The following is a 21,580-nucleotide window of genomic DNA, read 5'->3' as shown; positions in this document are numbered from 1 at the left end:
CATCTTGGAAACAAAAGGATTTGTTGCTCCTCCTCTAGTAGCTTGAGACTTTTGATTTGTAAAACAAAAGGGTCTGGAAAATCAGGCAGGACATTTTGAGTGTCTCCCAGTAGATGCTATTCACCTCATGCACACCAGCTCCATCAGAGGAGTCTCTCACCCTGCCCTCAATCTTTCTATCTTTCTTCTGAATACTTAGTGAAGGGTCAGGAGAAAGAGCTTGTAAGTATGCTTGATCCAGGGTCTTGATCCAGGGTCTTAGCTATTTCAAACTGACTAGTCAACACTTGGCCTTCAAGAATTTTTTTGGCATTTTAGCTGCTGCTGCTGCTGCTAAGTCACTTCAGTCGTGTCCGACTCTGTGTGACCCCATAGACGGCAGCCCACCAGGCTCCCCCGTCCCTGGGATTCTCCAGGCAAGAACACTGGAATGGGTTGCCATTTCCTTCTCCAATGCAGGAAAGTAAAAAGTGAAAGTGAAGTCACGACTCCATGGACTGCAGCCTTCCAGGCTCCTCCATCCATGGGATTTTCCAGGCAGGAGTACTGGAGTGGGGTGCCATTGCCTTCTCCGGACATTTTAGCTGAATTCTTCTTCTTATCGACTTGTGCTGGCAAGAACAGTATCACCTCCTCTTTACTGTACCAAGTGTGAAACTTTTTGTATCCCATTTCTCTCTGAAGGGATTTGTCCTTCCAAATTCAGATTACTTGGATGTCATGAGAAGACTTGAGCAAGAAAAGTTATGATTTTAAAAAAATTATTTGGCTTTTTCTTATTATTAGGGTGAAAGTGATATTTTTGCAGCTTTATATATCCTAGGCAGAAGCAGAAAGCCAAGGCTCTAGAGATGACGTAAATATAGTTTTGTTTATCAAGCTCTTGTTACTGGGTATGTAATAAGCAATTTGTAAACATTTATTCTTATTGATTGAAAAAAAGCAAAATATGAGAGCTGTGAGTTGTTTTATTTGGGGAAATATGAGGACTACAGCCCAGGAGATAGGACCTAGGATAGTTCTGAGAAACTTCTAAAGAGGCAGGGGAAAAGTCAGTATATATGTGATTTTGGCAAAGGGAGAAATATATGCAATCAAGCACATGTTTTTCCAAAAGATTTATACTGATCTTATGAAGCTTCTGCTAGGCATGAGAAACAGTTGTCACCATGAAGGATTTTAGTGCTTTTCTAGATATGAGGAGATATAAGAATTGGGCTCATGAAATCAGCTCCTGAGAATATCTAGGTATCTGAAATCCTGTACTACCAGTTATCCCCTGAGCACAGAGCACCTCATTTCTGCTCTCCACCTTGAACTCCTCCAGGGGGTGTGGAAGGTTGGCAACTGAAGCAGCACATGATCTAATTCCTGTTGAGGTAGATGGCAAGCACCCATGGCATGTGCCAATTTGTAATTGACATTCTCAACTTCACAGCAGCATCAAATGTTAGGTATTCTTGTTTCCATTTTATATATCAAACAATAGGCTTTTTTCCCCCAGAGGTTAGAGAAGTAAATGCCTAAACAAGGATGTACACTTAATTCTGTCTGAGTCTAAGGCTGATTTAATACTTGTTGCCTCTGGAACCAAAGAGTGTAGAAAGATAAAGTAAAGAAGTTTATAAAAATAGCCATGTAACAGTGGCTATTTTATACTGTGGTGACCTGATGTGAACAGCTGGCTCATTGGAAAAGACCCTGATGCTTGGAAAGACTGAGGGCAGGAAGAAAAGAGGGTGACAGAGGATGAGATGGTTATATAGCATTGCCAATTCAATGGACATGAACTTGGGAAAACTCCGGGAGATGGTGAGGGATAGGGAAGTCTGGCATGCTGCTGTCCATGGAATCGTGAAGAGTCGGACACAACTTGGTGACTGAACAACAACAGTGGCATAAATCCTATTATAGAGATACACATAGGACATAGGTAAATAAAAAAGAGGGATCTCCAAACTGAGATAATCAGAAATGTATACCAAAAGATATGATTTCTACAATCCAACTATCATCCTTGTTGGATGAGTAGGAATTAGGCACAAAGGGACAGATGGTATATGCCACATTTTGTGCCCACTCAGCTTCTTTTGAATATCTTCCTACATTTATTTTCCATAATATGTTTTCCTAAAGTGGAAGCCAGTGTTTGGTTTCCCTGTCTCCCTAGGATGCAAAAGGAAGAAGAGAACCGAGTTGTCACCTAAAACCACCAGTTAGATATTTCATGCCTGAAATTTTAATTGGAAAGAGGTCATGCTAGGAGCCTATTTCCTGAGAAAGTAACAGAATATGCTGGGAGGCACCTCATCTTCAGAGGCAGTTGAAACAGAAGTCCTAACAACAGTGTCCCTTGTCCAGTGTCCTTGTTCTGATATATGTGTCCACTGGTGGTTAGGGGCAGATCGGAGATATAATTTATGCGTTATTCCTGGCTGCTTTTCCTTCAGGTCTGACTCTGTGTTTCCAAGAAGTTTTGTGAATTCTCTAGTAATTATTAATAAGTTCACTTTTTGCTTACCTGGATGAAAGTGGTTCTGTTGGTTATAATTAGGAATCCTTTCTGAAACAGACACATTTCAGATAGAAGTAATAATTGGCAAAACTTAAAAGGGAAAGAACATCAAGTATTCTGAAAACGAGCTGTTAAGGTAATTTGGTGTTAATGGAATGAAGTGCAGATGAGAGAACATACTGGAGATATTTATAGGCTTCACAGAATGGACACTGAGTTATTTTAATCAGGAAGGTTATAGAATCATATTTATGTTTTGGAAAATTCTCTGACAGCCACATAGAAAATGAACTAAGGAAGATATAAGTGAGAAAGGAAGCAAGGAAACCTAATAGGATACAACTGTAGTAGTAACAGTGAGAGATCAAGTCTTTGATTAAGTCAGTCATTGTATGGATGAAGAGCATGGGACAGAGTAAAGAGATATTTAGAGTATGCAAGAAAGTTAAGATGTCGATATGTGAGAATGATGAAGAAAAGCATTCTGGAATCACTCCCACTTTTTAAATTTGGGAGACTAGATAAATGTTAGTGCCACTCACTGAGACAGATAAAAGGAGGTAGGAATGTAGAGTGACAATTTGACAAGTTATAATTAAGTCAAAAAGGGCTAACCACTAGAAAATTGTATAAGTGAGGCTGGAATGAAAGATAAGCATTTCTGAGCTAATATATAGATGTTTGTGGACATCTTAATGATGGTGAAATCAGCTGGGTGATTTATGTCCTGAGAAGAAAAAGGGGAAGAGGCTACAACCCAACCCTGGGTAATATCAACAGGTTTGATTGGAGGTAATGAGGAACATAAAATAGAATGAGAAAGAACAAACAGGGGATTAAGGGAAAACTATATAGACAGGTTAAATAAGGGAAAAAAGGCCACTCTTTTCAGTGACTAGGGTATGAAAGGAAGGAGAGAATTGAGTCATTATCTGGAGGAAGATGGGAAGGTAAATGATCATAAGGTCTGCTACATGTCTATTGGTATGGGTGACTTAACACAGAGTAAAAGAACTGCAGAGCCAAGGTTTCCATATATTGACCTTGACGTTGTTCAAGATGATAATAGAACTTGGAAAGGAAGAATAAGCCAAATGCCATAGTCCTTGGTGAGGCAATGACAGAGAAATCAGCAGACAAAATGGCCAAGTAGGCAGCCCATTGTGACAGCATGTTTACGTTTTATACACTTCAAAGAGGAGGGGTTTTTATGCATTGGAGAAGATGTGTAATTGGGAGGATTGCCATTCTTTCTCCTTCTAAGTTCCATTGCTCTATGTAGACTGATATTATTAGGATATTGGGCAGTGCTCTGGGGAGAGACTGTGGCTGTCAGGAGTTTCCTGACTTTCTAATGAGGATACTAGGAAGAAGGATGGCAAAGGATGGGGAGAGGGGGAAAACAGTGAGAGGATGAATGGAAATATGAGAAGCACAGGATAATGTCGGAAGGAAAATGTGGAATGAGAGAGAGGGAATATTGGGATAACTTCAAAGTGTAGCTGTGACAAAGAATGGCATGGATGTAGGCCTAGTGGGTTGAACATTTCAACTGAAGCTCAAGTCAAAGCATTAGAAGTTCCTGAACACATCTAAGACCCAAAGATCTGAAATCTTTGACTTTCTCTGATGGTGGTCTTAGAAGATTAATGATACTGATAGACTTTTATTGTATTTAGAGTTAGAAACAGAATATTATTGGGAAGGATGACATTGAGAAAGTCTCAGACAGATAGAATTAATCAACCTCCACATTTTAAAAGTTTGAAACAGCACCAGTTTTCAGTGACTAATGTCAATCTCTAGATGGAGACAGATATGGTATAAATTATTTCTAATACCTTCTTTGTTAGAAAATGTTGAAAGCATTCACATTTATGCAGAAAATTAGCTAAGGAGCTGGCAGAAGTTTCTGTATAGGCAATGATCATGATATCTTTAGTTGGTCTTCACTCATTAATTCCTTTATTCATTTAGTCAATCAGTTCAATCAATCATATATTGAAATGGTGATTGCCAGTGACACAGATTTCAGCCATTACTAAATGTTTAGGAACTTTAGAAGTGTTGGTCAAATGTATAAACTTTGAGAGGGAAGTTATAATAATTTACTTAAGTAGATTCTCTTTGTGTTTAGGATTATAGGATTACAAATCTTGTAAATAAATTCTTCTCTCAAGCCATGAATTGGACATTATAACTTAACAGATTATTTACTTAATGATGTTATTATATAATTAAATAATGATCTATGTTTTATGCTTTATTTTGTTGTTTATGATACTTTTAAGCCAGCACAGGTGGCTAAAAAACAGTTATGTGTTCTGGCCTACCATTTTCTTCAGATTCAGAAAAAAATAAAATGAATCTTCATTCTTTGCCATGTAGAAGGACAAGTCTCAATCTAGGTTGCTGCACATTTTTTTTTTTTGTGGGAAACAGACATATTATTAGGGTTACTTTTGGCCTAGCATCAAGCCAAACACAAGATTTAGAATTTTCTCCTTGACTCCCTCCTTTAATCCAGCCACAAATACCAGTCTAGGGCATGTAGGAAATTTTAATCTGCAGGTCATGAGAAGCAGAAATACATCAAAAATTAAATACCTACCATGGAAAAATCATATGCCATATATTCCTGTTCCCATAAGTTTTTTGGTTACCCAGGAGATTCCTATTGGCCTTTTACCTAAATTTCTACTCTCTTAATGTTGCTTTTTCCCCTTATCTTTTATTTTTCATTTCTCAGTCCATTTTTTCACCCAAAGGAAATAAAATCAAAACAAGATAAATAAATAAACAGGTTTATTCTTATTTCATGGAAAGTAATTTAGCTCTTTGTTTTTTTTTGAGATATAATTTCCAAATCTCATCTCTTGCTCTTCATAATTTATCAAAATATTTTCTTAAAGAGCAGTTCTCTTTTGAAAAGATTTCTGGTACTAGCTGTTTAGAAAATACATACACATACCACTGATTAAATTTGCATTTGGTTTTAGAAATGCTATATACTCTAGCCTCCTGGACTATATGAAATTAAAGCTTGTTCATGAATGTGCACAAAAAGGCACATTTTTCATGTAGCATTATATTCATAAATATAAGGAAAATGAATCTGTGCAATTTCAATTGGTCTTTTCAGAAACTCTCCTGGATATAACTTTTCATTTAGCCTTTATTCTTACTGATGCTTTATTGGTTTTTCCAACTGGGATATTCTATTTTCCAGGAAAACAGACCATTTTTTCACTGATACTGACTATATAAAGTTATGCTTATGCATTGAGAAATGTACTGAACACCTACTGTGTGTTATGCCTTTGGGAAATGGAATAAGTTGACAGTCAATGGGTGGACGACCAGGCAGCAGCCTGCAGCAAGCTTGAAGCAAATGCAAACAGTGTGCCATTTTCAATTAGTAGCTATTGAACTGAGTGCAATAAAGTGGTTCTCCTGAGGCCTCTATATCTTTCAAATGTGGTCATCATGTACTTGCTGATGTAGTTTCAAAATTGGCTTTTCCTAATATGTTCAGGAAGTTCTGCCCTAGATGGTGATCATGCTTGCTTGGTAATTGAGTTCTTTGCTTTATAGAACTAAGAGTTTCAACTTAAGTGTTTTTAAACAACATTTCCTAGTTTTATAGCATTTCCTCAGATTGGAGTCCAGACAGATATCACTTTTTAATACAGCCAAATTCTAAATTTTGTTTTTGGCAAAATTATTCTATAAGAAATACAGAAATTTAACTATATAATAGGATTATTAATATAGAAATAAAACTATAAGAAATATAACTTCTTAAATGTATACCACTAATCCACTCAGTGACTTAAATGAAAGCTACTTTTAGAAGTATGGCTAAAACCTTAATTATCTATGACAATTTCTCTAACTAAACAAATTATTTCACAAGTAGATAAAATTACATGGAATACCTTCCCATCTGGTCATAGAATTCATCAGATCATCTCTTTTTTAGTGTGGTAGACAGTGAAGTAGACAATGTCATGAAATCAGCCAAACTTTACTCTCCTTTTTAACTCACTGTGTATACTTAATACACATTGTTACTGAGAAAAAGACTGTTAATGAGGAAAGATGTCTTTTCTGTTTCTACTAAATTAATTTGATTCAATCCAATTCAGTTCATTCATTCAACAAATATTTATTAAGCACCTACAATATGCCAGGCACTGTGCTGGGTGCTGGGGGTACAACTGTGAACAAGATAGACACAGTCCCTGCCCTCAAAGGGCTTACAGTCTAGTAGTTAAACAGACAAGTACACAGGCAATTACAATGCAGCATGGTAAGTGCTGTGATGATGACAAAACATCAAAAGGGCACCTAGCTCAGTCTCATAGGCAGGGACTGGTAGACAGTCATGGAAATCTTCCCGTGACAGGTAAAATATGATTTGAGTACTGAAGGATGAGCACTAGTTAGTCAGGTAAAGAGAAGACAGGAAAGTGTTATAGATTGAGGAAATAGTAAATGCAATGTCCCTGCTTCTGAGGTTTTTCATGGGCAGCAGAGGTTGGATAGGAGGTGAAAGAGTTCATGGAAGAAATAAGTAAGGGTCAGGTTATAAAGTGACTCATTTGCTTTGCTCAAGAGCTTGCAATTTTTCCTGAGGGAACTCTGTGTGTGTGTGTGTATGTGTGTGCGCACACGTGCGTGTGCATGCGCCATCAGATTTGCACTTTTTAGGATTGCTCTTACTGCAGCACAGAAATTGAATGGGGGATGGGAATCTTGAGAATTGAAGCAAGGTGATCAGTCTTTCACCTTTTCCAATTTTGTCTTCCATGATATCACACCCATTTCTCTCCAAGCCCTTCCTGTTGCATACACTCTTTAAACAGTCCATTGACAATCTAAGTATTGGATCATCGCTCACCTGTAAGGCTTTCAACACCTATGAAACTCAGCTTATCCTTCAAGGCCAAACTTCCAAAATCATCCTATCTTGTGCTTTCTGCCAAGATCTCTAAGTGTTGCGATGTTTATCTATGTTGCACTTATTATTTCAAATGATCTAAGCTTTCTTTTGAACTGAGTTAATTTAATCCCTACATAACTAAGGTGATTTTTGTAAATAATCATGTATAATTTTCTTCACAATTTTCAATTGAAAACAAAGACTAATTCTTCATATGTTTTCTACCACAAACTGATTAGTGTCTTCAAATGATTTAAACAAACAATGGGAATGTGGAGAGAAGCTCAAGAGACACATTATTTTATGCAGCAAAATATAGCCAAGTAAAATTTCAGTACATAATTATGGGGTATGTTGTTATTATGACAATGATTAAATTCCCCAATTCAAACGTTCCATCTTTGACAATTTAACTGCTAATGAGGCAAAGATCTGTGTAAAAAATTAGCTTACTATGCAAAAATAATAAGGGCTAACTACATTTTCCAATATGGCCCACAGTTTACTTTTACTATCCCACCTATAGTCTCATAATTTCTCAAATAATTTTTATAATGATAAGAAAAAACTTTAAGCTCTGTAAATATTGTAAGAATGTAAATATTGTTTATTCTTTTTGGTGGGTACAAAAACCACAATTTTGTACACAGAACAAGATTATAAATAATATTGATAACATGAGTGACCCATAATATCTTCTGGTTCTACATTGTAGACTGATGATTTTTCGTTAATGTTGTCTTCATTTTGTTCCTGGTAGTGAGACAAATGCAATCTGTGGACACTGACTCATGTGACAGAGTGAAGGTTACAGCAAACAAAATGACCAACAACTTTTATTTTAAAAAAGTCTCTAAAGTTTATTACAGTGATGGCATTTATTTCAATTATTGCAATGTATTGTTCCCTAAGATGGTTAGAAAAAAGAATTGTGTTGTCTTCTACTGAATTTATGTCAGTTAAAAAGCAAGCATGTTTCAGTATTTTTTTTCTCCAAAGTAAGTGTAATTACTTCCTTTAAGTTTTTTTTCCACAGGATTTACATGTTTGTTTATTATTTCTTGTCAGAGTATAGTGATTTGTTTTCTCAGCTGGATAGTCTTCCATTGAATATATGGGTGTTCTGGAGACACAGGTTAGCATAGTCATTGACTTCTATAACTATTTTATGCCTTGAAGAGAAGACGGAGGCCTTTCTGAGCAAGAACTTCACACTTTAATGTGCTAACTCGCATGTCTGATTAGTTTTTAAGTCCACTCAAGTGAAATTTGTTGCTGTTGATACACCCATCCCAGCTCCTCCCCCGCCCCCACTACCCGAAAAAAATCTAAATTGTGAGTTTTCCTGATATAAAATCTGAGTTTGGGTTTTCGAGCTGAGCTCATGCACACGTTGCTGATGTTTGGCGCCTTAGGACGAACTTCCCGCTCTCAGCCAAAGGATTGTTTGAGCGAAGACTTGCGCTTAGCCTGTCCCTCAGGGCTGCGTTTCCATCAGTCACAAATACAGTTTAATTAAGGCACTCAATTATTTTTTTGGTTTTTATGGAAGGTCCGATGCAATGACAGCCAATCCTGAACTTTGTCTAATTGTAGTTCCAGTGTGTACAGCCTTAGGGCAGTCGGGTGTCAAGACGCGACCGTTTTCACCCACACTCCCAGTGATGGATAATCTGGCTTTGTTTCTTATGGCTTCAGAAAAGGTCAGCTGGGTTGCATGGAAAGGAAACAGAAAGAATGTGGAGTGTTACAATATTTCTGTCTTTTCAGCAAAATATGACACAACAAACACCAAAATATCAATAATTAGACATCTGCATTTTTTCCCGTACTCTTTTGGTCATATTAAAACTACTTTTCACAGGAAAAAGAAACTCAACGATCTGGAAGAATGAATCACTCTGGAGTTACTGGTCCTGTTTAAGAACTAATTTTCTAAAATCTTGCAAGATTTTGTTTGACAAATCTGGGCAGGACACATCTTTTAACTTGCTGTGCTCTACACCTTAGTATTTCCAGTTGAACTTAGAAGGTCCCTTAGGTTTGACAGCAATCTTTCTTTGTATCTTTTCTTTTTTCTGCTAGAAAATATCTTAGCAGTTAAATGATTGTACTCTTAAAATCATGATGAATTGTTTAAGAGAACTCAATGTAGACTATTTATAACAGATCTTCCTGTTTATAAAACACAGATCTATCCACAGGTGCTTTCACTCATTCCCTACAGCTGCTATAGACAGCTATAGAAAGGCAAATCAGTCACATAAAGTTCATTCTATGCTTATAATGGAAGTTAAGGCTCATATTTTAAGAAGCTTTAAGTGCTTAAAGGGAAGTGCACTGAAAGGGGACATGTTTCAATGCTTCATGAATGGTCATCACTGGGAAACTTCCCAGATTGATGTTATGGGGTCAGGTCTTTGAAATCCTCATTATATTCTTGCTCTGTCATATTAGGTAGCAGGTAATAATACTACACTGAGGAGAAACAGAAAGCATTATTATTGAAATCTACTGACTGTTCATTCATGCCTTTAAATTCTTTCTAGTTGCTGAATTTTAATGTTAACTCAAGAGAAAATAAGGTAAAGGAGATATTCCCTAAGTTTGTTGTAGTTTAGATCATAATTTTCTCATAATTTATATTGTATCTTAATTCCTTGCTGTGAATTTAAGTTTACCCAGTTCTTTTGGAATTTCCATCCTTGTATTTATTCCACTCTATACCTTAAATATTAGAATAATGATATATTAAATATGAAATAAAAATTGGATTAAAAATGTTATAATGAAAAGTTTTAATGATCATTTACCCTGATAATTTCAGAAACTTGAAGTCAAAATGCTACTGACATATCTATGATAAACACCAAGGTCATTATTATAGTTTGCCTTTAGTGAACAATCTCAAAAATTAAAATCTATTTATCTTTATAATCAGGAGTCAGGAGACAATCTCTACAGGAACTACTCATCACTAAATTAAAACAAACCAAGCAAGATGGCAGTCTGAATTCGTTTCTTCAGACTCCTTTTAAACATTTAATATTAAGTAAAACAATTATGTAAAAAATGTATTAGTTTTGTTTTTTTGAAGAGGGCATTTAGTATTTATTAATACTAATTAAAAGCATTGTGACTTTTCAGGAAGATTTGTCATAAAACCTGTTTCTTCCTTTTGTTTTCTTGATTGCTGGTATAAGGAAATGAAAATATCAAAAATGGGAAGGATTCCATATCCTCTCAAATAATCTTTCCTTCTCTATAGATTAATGCAATTGAGTGCTGACAATTCTGCCAACCACTTATTCTCTCTTTAAATCTTCGTGTTCTTAGTTCTCAGCATTCTTATATTCTACACTTAAATCTCCGGCTTCTTACATAAAATGTCATTTCTGTTCATCTTTATGCGACCTTATTGAGACTACTCAAACTGCAAAACTTTCTTATAAATTTACCATATAGTCTGAGTCTGGTTGGATTGTTGTGGCAATGGCTGTAACTTTATTTATGTGTTTCCTTGAGGGATAATTACTTTTAGAGTAAACATTCAGGTTTTGTTTTTGAAATTCTGACACTAAATATTATCTAAATTATCAGTCATTTTCATAATTATGCTCAGTAGAATTTTTGAAAGGAAAAAGCCATGTAATATGGGAGTACAACTAAAAACGCTTACTCTCAAATCTCTACAAGTGCATATCATTTAATTTGCTCCGAATGCTATTAAGTCTTTCTTATGAGAATGCATATCTCCTTCTAGCAATTCCCCAGGACTTTGTATTGAACTGTCATATGTGAGTACTTCTAGAATTTTTCTAGAATGCATTTGCTATGCTAAAGGTAAATTTAAAAATATATCTTATGAAATTCATCACAGAATGAAGTCCAAATAATTGGCTCTAAAAACTTGTCACATATTATTTTTCTGTTTGGAAAAAAAATCTTTCCTCAGTTCTGTAAATATTAAGATGAAAGCATTACTGTAATGACTAAGAAAACTTGACCTTATCAGTTTGCTTTTCTGCTATTAGAAAAGACATGCTATAAACATTCTGATATGAGTGAATTGACTATTTCATGATCAATTCTTTCCACAAAATTTGGAAAGAAAAACTTTGGGCTTGTCTATGTGCAATTGTACTCAGTCACTATTCTATTTCTAGATTATGGATAAAAGCAATTAAATCTTGATTTAAAGGAGTAGCTTTTGTTCTTTGCTTTAAGATGCTAACAAGTATTTCAGTAGCCTTTTTTGGGCTGGGCCACCTGGCCTGTGGGATCTCAGTTCACCTACCAGGGACCGAACCTGGCTGGGCCACCACTGTGAAAGCCTGGACTCCTAACTACTAGGCACCAGGCTACCAGGGAACTCTCTTAATAGCTTTTTTAAAATAAATAAATATAAAAATTGGGCACATTTATCTGGCATAACTTCAGGTATACATCTTATTCTTAGAAAAATTCTATTGGGTTTGACTCTAGGATACCTCAGGCACTAAATGTCTCTTGTGGGTTCAAATTTTCATTTATCATTGTAATCAGAATGGCTCTTATATACAATTTCAGAAAATGGGTTTTAGAGGCCTGATTTTAAGAAAAGCAACAACAAATGCTTCCAGATCTTATTTTAAATTCATTTTGTATCATCAAAGGGAAAAAGCACTGGACATTTAGAGTCTTAAAAAATGAACTTCATCCTGTGTTTCACTGAATGCTTATAATTTTTTTATTGTCACGTGGTGAGAAGATGTAAGAGACTGATCTGGCTCACTCAAAAGCAGTTGAAATGAAAACAAAAGTCAATAAAAACTCATTGCAAGTTTTATTTTTACTATGTCTCTCCTAAAGAAAATATATTGCTGATATTTTTGATGAAAAAATTGCCTAAAATGTTTATTCACCTTTTAGTCATGTTGTGAAAATGAAAGTTGAATTTCATCTAATAAATGTGAATTGTAGTCAATATTCTGATGGTCACTCCTGCCTAAAGGTCTGGTTCAAGGACTACTGCCAGATGAACAAACATCGGGGTTTCCCTCTAAAAATATAGAAAGATGGCTAATATAAAAGAAACCAGAAGAGGAGCTAAAACTCACCGAGTGTTTACTATGTGCCCTGGAGATTTTACATGTATTTTCTCAGAAAACAACACATCCTTATCAAAAGAGGCAACTGTCTAGGCTTTGATAATTTGAAAAAATTTTATGCTTATTTTGTTAGGATTAGATTGTTCCAGAGAAGACAAGCCTGTTCTGTGTACAAGAAAATTCAGATCTAATTTCAAATTTCTCCCAATTTTCAGATAGAATATACTATTTAAATCATTTTATTTTATTTATTTTTTTGACTTTATTTTTATTTTTTTAAATTTTATTTTATTTTTAAACTTTACAATATTGTATTGGTTTTGCCAAATATCGAAATTATTTAAATCATTTTAGAGAGGAATTCTGGAGGTTTACTTTTGTCTTTCAAACCCTTTCAATGCAGATATCTATTGGTAACATAAAGTTTTGAACAGTACATCTGCAGCCAAAGAAAACTGAACCACTGTGCACTGAAGTTTTCAAAAATATAAAGCTCTAAATTAGAAGCAAGCAGTACCATCACTGGACAGACAGGTCACAACACTCCATTTACAGAATGCATCACCCACTCAGTGTAGTGGCCCTACGTCCTACCCCTAAATTTTAATACTTTCGGTTCCATATACGTTGTAACCTTCTCTATAGGTTGCTAAATTCTGGGTATTCTGCGAGGAAGTTGGGTTAAAAGTCTGTGCACTCTTTGCCACCTTCATTCTCTTCGCTTCTGCCCTGGACTTGTAACAGAACTCTATCAAAGCCACCAGCATTGCCAAGCCCAAGCCGCCAACCAGAATGTAGAAGACGCCTGCTACGTTGCTCAGGCTCAAGGCACTCGTCTTGTCCTGGGGGGATAAAGACATCTCAGTTAACTGTGGGAAGTCACATCCAGAAGGTGAAAGAACACAGGAAATCCAAACAGCTAATTAAAGTCAATGTAATTTAACCTGAAATTATTTAACATGTATTAAGTCACTAATGTAACACTATGAATTTAAACATAAAGCTTATAGTTCTTGAGAGAAATGAAATTATGATGATAAACAATAAATTGTGTATAATTACATTCAATAAAATCTGTAACATTTTATCACTGTTAACTGTATAAAGAAGAGCACTATACTTAACCATATATAAGCATAGGGTAGCAGAAGTGGGCTTATTATTGTTAAGTTTGAAAATGACATGCTTAAAACCCAATTACATGAGAAGGGAAACTGTTTTCCCTTTCCTTCCATTAAAACATTTTTAATGTTTGATTTTTTTTTTAATAAAGGTAACTTCATGCTTCCTACTTAAAGAAGTAAGGGACTTTAAGCTAGTAGTTTCACATCTTGTTTATCATGAATTCAGTGAATATATGCAAACAGTGTAGGTACTCGTTATTTGTTCTTTTAGTCACATTTGTTTGGGAAATCTGCTGGAAAATGGCACTTTAACATATTATATACTATTTATGCAGCACATTGGTATCTTTAAAGAAATATACAAATTTTTCCATGATCAACTGAAAAATAAGTCATTTGTGGACAGAGTTAAAACTATTTTTATTGATTTTAAAATATGACTCTATTTCACTTTAATATGCTTAATCAGTTAATATTTTAGACATATATTCTCCAGAGCTTTCATATACATATTATTTTATAAATTCAGAAATAGTCAAGCATATTATTGGAAGATATTAAAATTATAACAATAATTCATATCTTTCATAAATTGTAAATATATATTATATAAAATTGAGTAGGTATTTTAGGTTGATTACCTGAAGAATGCCCTGAGGCCATCATCTTCTCAGTTGTGTGTCTTGTGCAACTTAATTAATTTTATTAGAGAATGTTTAACTTAAGTATTATGTACACTATATCTACTAAGCTATGATATCAACTGATTAGAGCAAAAATTTAGGATAACTTCATTTTAAAAATTAAGTACTTGTGCTTTTCTGACTTTACATAAGGGTTTGAAATAGCTTTTTCATTATTTGGCCAAGCTAGTCTCATTCCACTCTGGTTCAAAGGCAGACAAAAGTGATTAAAACAGAGGGAGATGCTTGAAAAGAGATCAGTTAATATTACTTTATCTCTTTCTTAAATTAATTGAAGTTTTCCTATATATGTAATTCACTTATTTAATGTCGTAGGATAGCTAATAGATTTTTTCTTTCTAAAAGAAGATATAGAAAAAATATTTCAAAAATCCTCAACCATGGCTTTTAAGCACTATGTCCTATTAATTTATGCAGGTACTTAGATTCACTGATAAACTGCCACAGTTTGTTCTTTAAATGAAAACATAACTGTAACACTATTTTCATTTGTACTCAACAGAATCAGACTTATAAGTTCCTGTATTGTTCTAAAAATAATTGATATAAGATCTCTGCATGAATGAAATCTTAGAAGTTGAGGGTATTATTCATAAACATTGATTTATTAAAATAACTTTGATAGAACAGAATTGGAAAATTTTACTCTGTTTATCTGTCAGAACGAAAATATAACAGATCATCTTCAAACTAAAGTGGAATGATTGGCAAAACAGACAAAAGACTGAACTTCTGAATAAGAAACATTTAATATTTAAAATTTTCTTTCTGTAGAAGACTACTGACCAATTTCCCATTTCCTGTTTTGAGAATACATCAGTTCTTGAAATAATAGATTTGATGTTCTTTGCCTCCAAAACAAATAAACAAAAATCAAACCTGAAAGCACTACTGTTATTAGTGGTACGTATATTTGAGAATAATATAGGACTTTTATTTTTTTATATATTTTTAAAGTAAATTTAAGTTTATTTAAAAGCCTTAATATTGGGGAGCAGTTTGCAATTTTCTGAAAAGATAATCCCTGTGGCTTAAATCATTGCATTAGTTTCTAGTTTAGATAGGTATAGAGAAACATTTAGTTTTTACTGTTTCCATATACTCTTGACAATTGCTCCCATTTACTGATTTGTGAACACAAGAGGAGGCCCCGAACTGCAGTGACTGACCTTGCTTCCAGAGTCCTTGGGTCCACATTCACCTTTATCGTACCACCATTTGTTTTTCAGCTTGTCTAAGACGCCTGCCTCACTGAGTTTCAAAACGGCAAGGTTTACAGGAGTTCTTCACGTGGAAAATAACATAAATAACATTATATATGTTATTTTATGTTATTCAAGTAAAACTACATTAGAATCGCATGGCAAAGTGACAGAGCAGAGGCCACAGTAGGTGTTATGTCTTGTACTGTAGGCCCAGGTTTCGAATCAGACATAAAACTGGGGCCTGCTCCATCGCTTTAGGTAACAGGCACATACTGCTAGGGAGGATTTTTAAATAAAATGTATGCAATTACTGTGAATCCAAAACTATTAGCCTGGATTGAGTTTCTTCAGCATTTTCAATTTTCCCACCATAAATGTAGAGTCATTCAAAATCTAGAATCTCTCTTCAAAAGTGGCTATAGGTTGACAGACTTAAAAAAATAGAAGCTAGATAGAACTGGTTTCTTGCAGGCATCATTATTCAGCTAGTGGAATTTTCTTTATGCTTTAAAAGTATGCTAAAGTGGAATGATTGGCAAAACAGATAAAAGATTGAACTTCTGAATAAGAAACATTTAATATTTAAAATTTTCTTTCTGTAGAAGACCACTGACCTCTGCCACGCTCATCCAAGACCTAATTTAAAGATGAGGGTGATTCTGATTCAAGTGTTACTGACACAGAGCCACCTTATACAGAGGAAAGTCCTTATAAGACAAATATGTAAATCATTATTTTAAAGTGTAAGCCAATGCTGATACTTTCCTTCTGAATTGCAGTATTTAACTTAAATATCACCAGAAATAATTTTCATCTATCTTAAATCTACCATATGAATATATTCTGAAGTGCAGTGACTATTTTATATTCTATACATTCTTACCAACAAATATATGATAGATTAGGAATAACCAAGATTTTATAAATAGACTCTTCATACGATAAAATTCCTTTTCTTTTTTCTATTGTCTCTGAGTCCTTCAATACTAAATATTATACAAGGAGTCTCAGAGAGGAAATGTTCACTGGTCAGTCAGTATCAGTGTTCTAAGGAGTCTAAGAATTCTTCTTTCATTCCCATGTTAGCCTCTGTGTGTAGAATAAAGGCTAAGGAGATGGATGGCAAGCAGTAACACGTAGGACCTTCTGTTGTTATTATAACAACAGATATTATTATTCTGTTTTTTGTGGTTGTTTGGTTTTCATTTCTTTTTGCTTTTTACAAACATTCAAAGAGAGACTGCTTGCATTCCTCTTGACATTTTTAAGGCTGCCACAATCATTTTGTCTGCCTGTATCACCTAATGCCTCACTTTTAGGAAATGTTGAATCCATTTGGAGAAACACAGTATGTATCTATTTGGTTACAAGGGAATTAATTCCACAAACCTATCTACAAAACTAGGTAATGCACTAATAATGATGCTGATGATGGTTCCTAACACTTACTGAGCACTTACTATGTACCAAGGGACTACTAAAAGTATTTTACATGTTTAGTTGCTATTATCACCTGTATTTTACAAATGAGGAAATCAAAACACAGAAAGGTTAACTTATCTAGGCACATCTAGGAAGGAGCTGAATCAGGGTTTGTAATGGTCTACTTTCATAGCCTGCGTAATTAAAAATATTAACAACAGAAGACTCAAGAAATAGGAATTTATGGTTTATTGAGCTTTCTGATTAACAGTTAAACTAAAATTCACTTTTTTAAGGTATTGTTGGTTCTGAAAAAAGTTTCTAAAGTATGTTTTTCTTTTCAGTTATATGGTTTTTGAATTCAATTTAATTTTTGTATCAATGTTATAAGATCTTACAAGGTTTATTTTCCAATTTAAAAATATGCAATTGCCACATTTTTAGAATATTATATTATTTTTTGGATTAAAATCTAACGTTAGCATGATTTAAAACTTTGTACTAAAAACTGAGTTTGGGGGTGGGGTGAGGTGAGGATTATGGATAACTGGAGTCCTTGGTTAGCCCCAGTTAATCTAGATTTTACTATCTATAACCTCCCCACCTCCACATACATCTACCGCTTCCATTTATTAAGTGATTGTTATAAAACCACACCTGCGTGTTGGTTGGTGAACTGTGAGCTTAGAGAATAGAAGACATATATCATTCATCTTCGTAAAATATTTACAAGGGTATCTGACTCAGGCTAGGTGCTCTGTAAAATTATTACATTTGAATTATTTTGAATCCAGGACAAGCACTTTTTAAAACTGACACTAAGGGTTTTTTGGTCATCAAGCTAGCCCACTAAAGCCTTTTTAACACATGTACAGAGTACATTATTGGAATAGGAAATGGCAACCCATTCCAGTGTTCTTGCCTGGAAAATCCCATGGACAAAGGAGCCTGGCAGGCTACAGTCCTTGGGGGCACAAGGAGTCAGACATGACTTAAGCGACTGAGCACGCAAAGAGTACATTATATTAGCCCACATTGCACTTCTTGAATGGGCTGTGATGGGAAGAGGAAGATTTAATGCTGAAAAGAGAAGGAAACTGAAAGCAGTTTCCTTAAAGTTTCTTATAGAAGGGACAGCTAAATGCAAAACTGTGGATTAAATGAAGACTGCCTTTGACTTACCTCTCTCCCTTCCTAAGGTATCATTTCTCCTACCTGCTTCATTTTTCCCTTGCCTCTTTGTCCTTTCTGCTATTCACTCCAGTAGTCTGGTTTTAGAGGATAAAATTAGATTAGAATTTTGAGTATAAGACATTTATCAATAACCAAACTTAATGGTCAAGTGGTGGAATGTCAGACACTGAGCAAGGAATTCATTACTAGGAAAATCCTTCTCTAAGGGTTAGCTTTCCTGACTGATCTTTGTTTAATACATTTTTTCCTGCTTATGAATGCATGTTTTCCATAATAATTTCTTTTTTATTGCATTTGTTTCCATGGCTGTGGATAAGGCCATTTGCAAGTATAACATATTTTAAAGTCAGGCTGTATTCTTTAAAGTGTCAAATTAAAAACTATATATTATGGGATTTACTATACTCCTAAATAACTCATTATTTGGTAATCACATTTACAAAATGGCTTTAATATAAATATCTATATCTATGAGTATGCCTATTTTTTTATATATGTATGTTTTATATATATATATGAGGAGAATAAAGTATAAAACAAGCAAAAAATCAATAATTTTGTAGGTAGTATTAGCATTATGGGTCATTAATGTTTCTAAACATTGCCAAAATTTCCTATTAGAACCTGGTTTAAACAATTGACACAGAAATAGGGATAAAATTCTGTGTATGGTTTGTGCTCAGACTAAATCATATCAGATTAATCAAAGGGGATATGAGTTTTAGACACTGCAATGAAACTTATAATTTGGTTCATTGTCAATTAGGGAATTTCTGTTATTCACAAAAATGAGTATGGTTTTCTTATGATCATAAAAATGGCCACAGCACAATAACATTCAAATGAGTAATTTTTCAAACAAACAAATTCATCCTCTCCCAAATCATGCCTTTCCACTTTATTTCATTTTACATATCAGACTTTTTTCCTTATTTCTTTTGTGGAACCTCTGGTTGAGGGATACTTTGGTCATGTTCTGGGAACGGCTATCAGTTGAGCTGATTATTTTGTAGCCATGGGCTGAAAATGGAAGCTGTCACTGTGACTCTAAATAATTTAGTTGTTGATTATATTAAATCATAAGCTCCTTGATGGAAAGAATAGTACATAATTTTTTTTTTTTTTTTACCCACAGATACTGGTGCATGGCCCAGGTAAAACACAACTTTACTATTATGCCACTGTGTGAAAGTCTGGAGATACCCTTCCTTGTTACAGTCCTGTAAATAACAGGTGGATCAATTGGCTCCTCCTTGGAACCTGTTCATGTGTGGTACAGCTTCCCATGCTTTTTCCCCTTCACCAGATGAGTCACTGTTAGGAAAGTTAAGTTTTTCCTACTAAGACTGTATATCTCAAAATCAGATCACATCAGATAATTGTATACTTGTGATGAGATCTCTGAATGTGCACTGTACACAATGTGCATTGTAGATAAACTGGCAGCATTTAATTTTCTCTTCTGCTTTGGCTTTATACTTATCAAAGCCCACAAGCCAACATCATCTTCCAATTCAGTATTTTTCCTCCTTTTACCTTTTTCAATAAAGATCAGGCCAAATGGAAGGGGTGAGGTAAGTTCAAAAAGAAAATCAGTCACCCAAAGAAGGTACAGAACAAAAATTAAAAAGCAGCAACTGCCTCCTGGTAGTCTACTTTGATTCTAAGTTAGGTCAGGCCAATTAAAATATCATTTTTTAAAATAGGTGCAGAATTATTGTTGTTCAGTTACCAGTTGTGTTTGAGTCTTTGTGACCCCATGGACTGCAGCATGCCAGGCCTCCCTGTCCCTCACCATCTCCTGAGGGTAGTATTATTATTACCCATTCTATTGGTGACAAATATTATATCAGTATACAATCTACTAAAATTTTTTTTGTAGTATGAAATCAAAATTCTTGAGGGAAAATAGAACATAATAACATGCATTTTATGTTAATTTTATAGCATTTCAGAAAATGACTTATTAGGATATGAAATAATATTTTCATATCTTAAATTTATATCTAAATAAAATTTTAGAATATTATCTTAGAGTTTATGTTTGGTGAAAGTAACAGGGGCAAGCAGTTTGATTTTTGAAAACTACAAGGTTGGCTTTGTATTTATTTCTTTAGATGACAAATATTTACTTGGTGTCCATTATGTACCAAACAATGTTTTGGATGCAACTAGATTAAATTCAACTGAGCTGTCCAATCCCTTATTTAAATAAATTAAAATGACTTTTGTTACATAGATTTTTTTCCATTATGTATACATTTCTGCTTCTGTTTGCTTATTTTTCTGTGGAACGAGTTTTTAATGTACACTAAAACAGGAATTCATTATTTACTTTTATGGAAAACTTTGTCTGTTAAGCAATATTATACTTTGTTTATATTTGTGACAAAAATATAAATTTGCAAACAATTTCTTTTTCAAACTGAATAGAATATCTTCAATTTTGTTTTCTCTGGTTCTATTAGAGTATATTTTCTTACATTTCTAATTTGCATAGAGGAGTAGGTTATTATTGTAAATGAGTAATTTTCTGTTTATGTGTGTATATATGTATGTATTTATATTTTATGAGAATGACCGGAATGTTCTAGGCAAGCTGGGGCACCAAAATACAAAAGAGTTAGCACTCCTAAAGAAAACAAACAGTTGGTGTCTTGAATGGAGGTAGCTTAAAGGGGAATCATCTCAGAAGAACCCCGATGACTCTCTAGGGGGCTCATATTCTCCCTTAGGACAGTCGATGAATGATGAGAATTGTGTCCACACCATTTTGTTTTTTTGTCTTCTTTCCTGCCTCCTTCTATTGCCAAAATAATCATCTGGCAAAGTTTATTCTTTCTCTTCCTGCAACAGGGCTGGCAGGATGCACAAGGGAGATGAATTTGAAAGACTTTTCAGATCAGGATCAAGGGGGAAGTTATCAGCATTGAAAGAGGGTGAGGTTAGCAGTTTCCTTGACTGATACTCCTTTTCTAAAAAATAATTATTTTAATTGGAGGATAATTATTTTAAAATTTTGTGATGGTTTTACATTATCATATGTAAAATAGACAGATACTCCTTTTAAATAGAGCATCATTCTTTGGGCTTGGTGGCCAGACAAGTGAGATAATTTGTAGCCCACTGAAGAACCTGAAGAAGAGCAGGGTTTCTTGTTTCGGGCAGTACTCTAGAATTTAAAAGAAAGGCAAGAATGTATATTTTAAAATTTCAGTGTTCTTACATACCGATTGAAGATATGTAAGGAAAGAAATTCAGTCAGAATATTCCCATCTCTAGATTGCTTTAAGTCTATCTACAGTGAAGAAGAGTTCTGAAACACTGGTTAATAATTTCTGCTAACTGTATACCTTTTTTTAAAAGACACTGCTTAGAAAT

At 34.3% G+C, this 21,580-nt stretch overlaps 1 protein-coding gene across 4 annotated transcripts in view; it reads right to left on the bottom strand.

Annotated features, from left to right (window-relative positions):
- Window positions 1–6,697: 6,697 nt before the first annotated feature.
- The window catches only part of GRIA4 (glutamate ionotropic receptor AMPA type subunit 4), a 686,576-nt gene continuing 671,693 nt past the window's right edge, over window positions 6,698–21,580 (bottom strand). Inside the window, exons 15-17 of one of the 4 annotated variants that reach the window (XM_070384351.1) lie at window positions 15,548–15,662; window positions 13,258–13,392; window positions 6,698–9,168 (exon numbers count right to left, since the gene is read on the bottom strand). In XM_070384351.1, the coding sequence (XP_070240452.1) occupies window positions 9,004–9,168; window positions 13,258–13,392; window positions 15,548–15,662 (415 nt within the window). In that variant the 3' untranslated portion in view covers window positions 6,698–9,003. Of the gene's footprint in view, window positions 9,169–13,144; window positions 13,393–15,547; window positions 15,663–21,580 lie in introns of all 4 variants that reach the window. The other 3 variants (XM_070384350.1, XM_070384348.1, XM_070384349.1) reach the window with 3 other exon arrangements.

This window comes from Bos mutus, chromosome 15 (assembly GCF_027580195.1).
Source record: "Bos mutus isolate GX-2022 chromosome 15, NWIPB_WYAK_1.1, whole genome shotgun sequence".
Taxonomy (NCBI): Eukaryota; Metazoa; Chordata; class Mammalia; order Artiodactyla; family Bovidae; genus Bos; species Bos mutus.
Note: the sequence above shows the minus strand (reverse complement) of the source record. Positions and strands in the feature narration are given on the sequence as shown.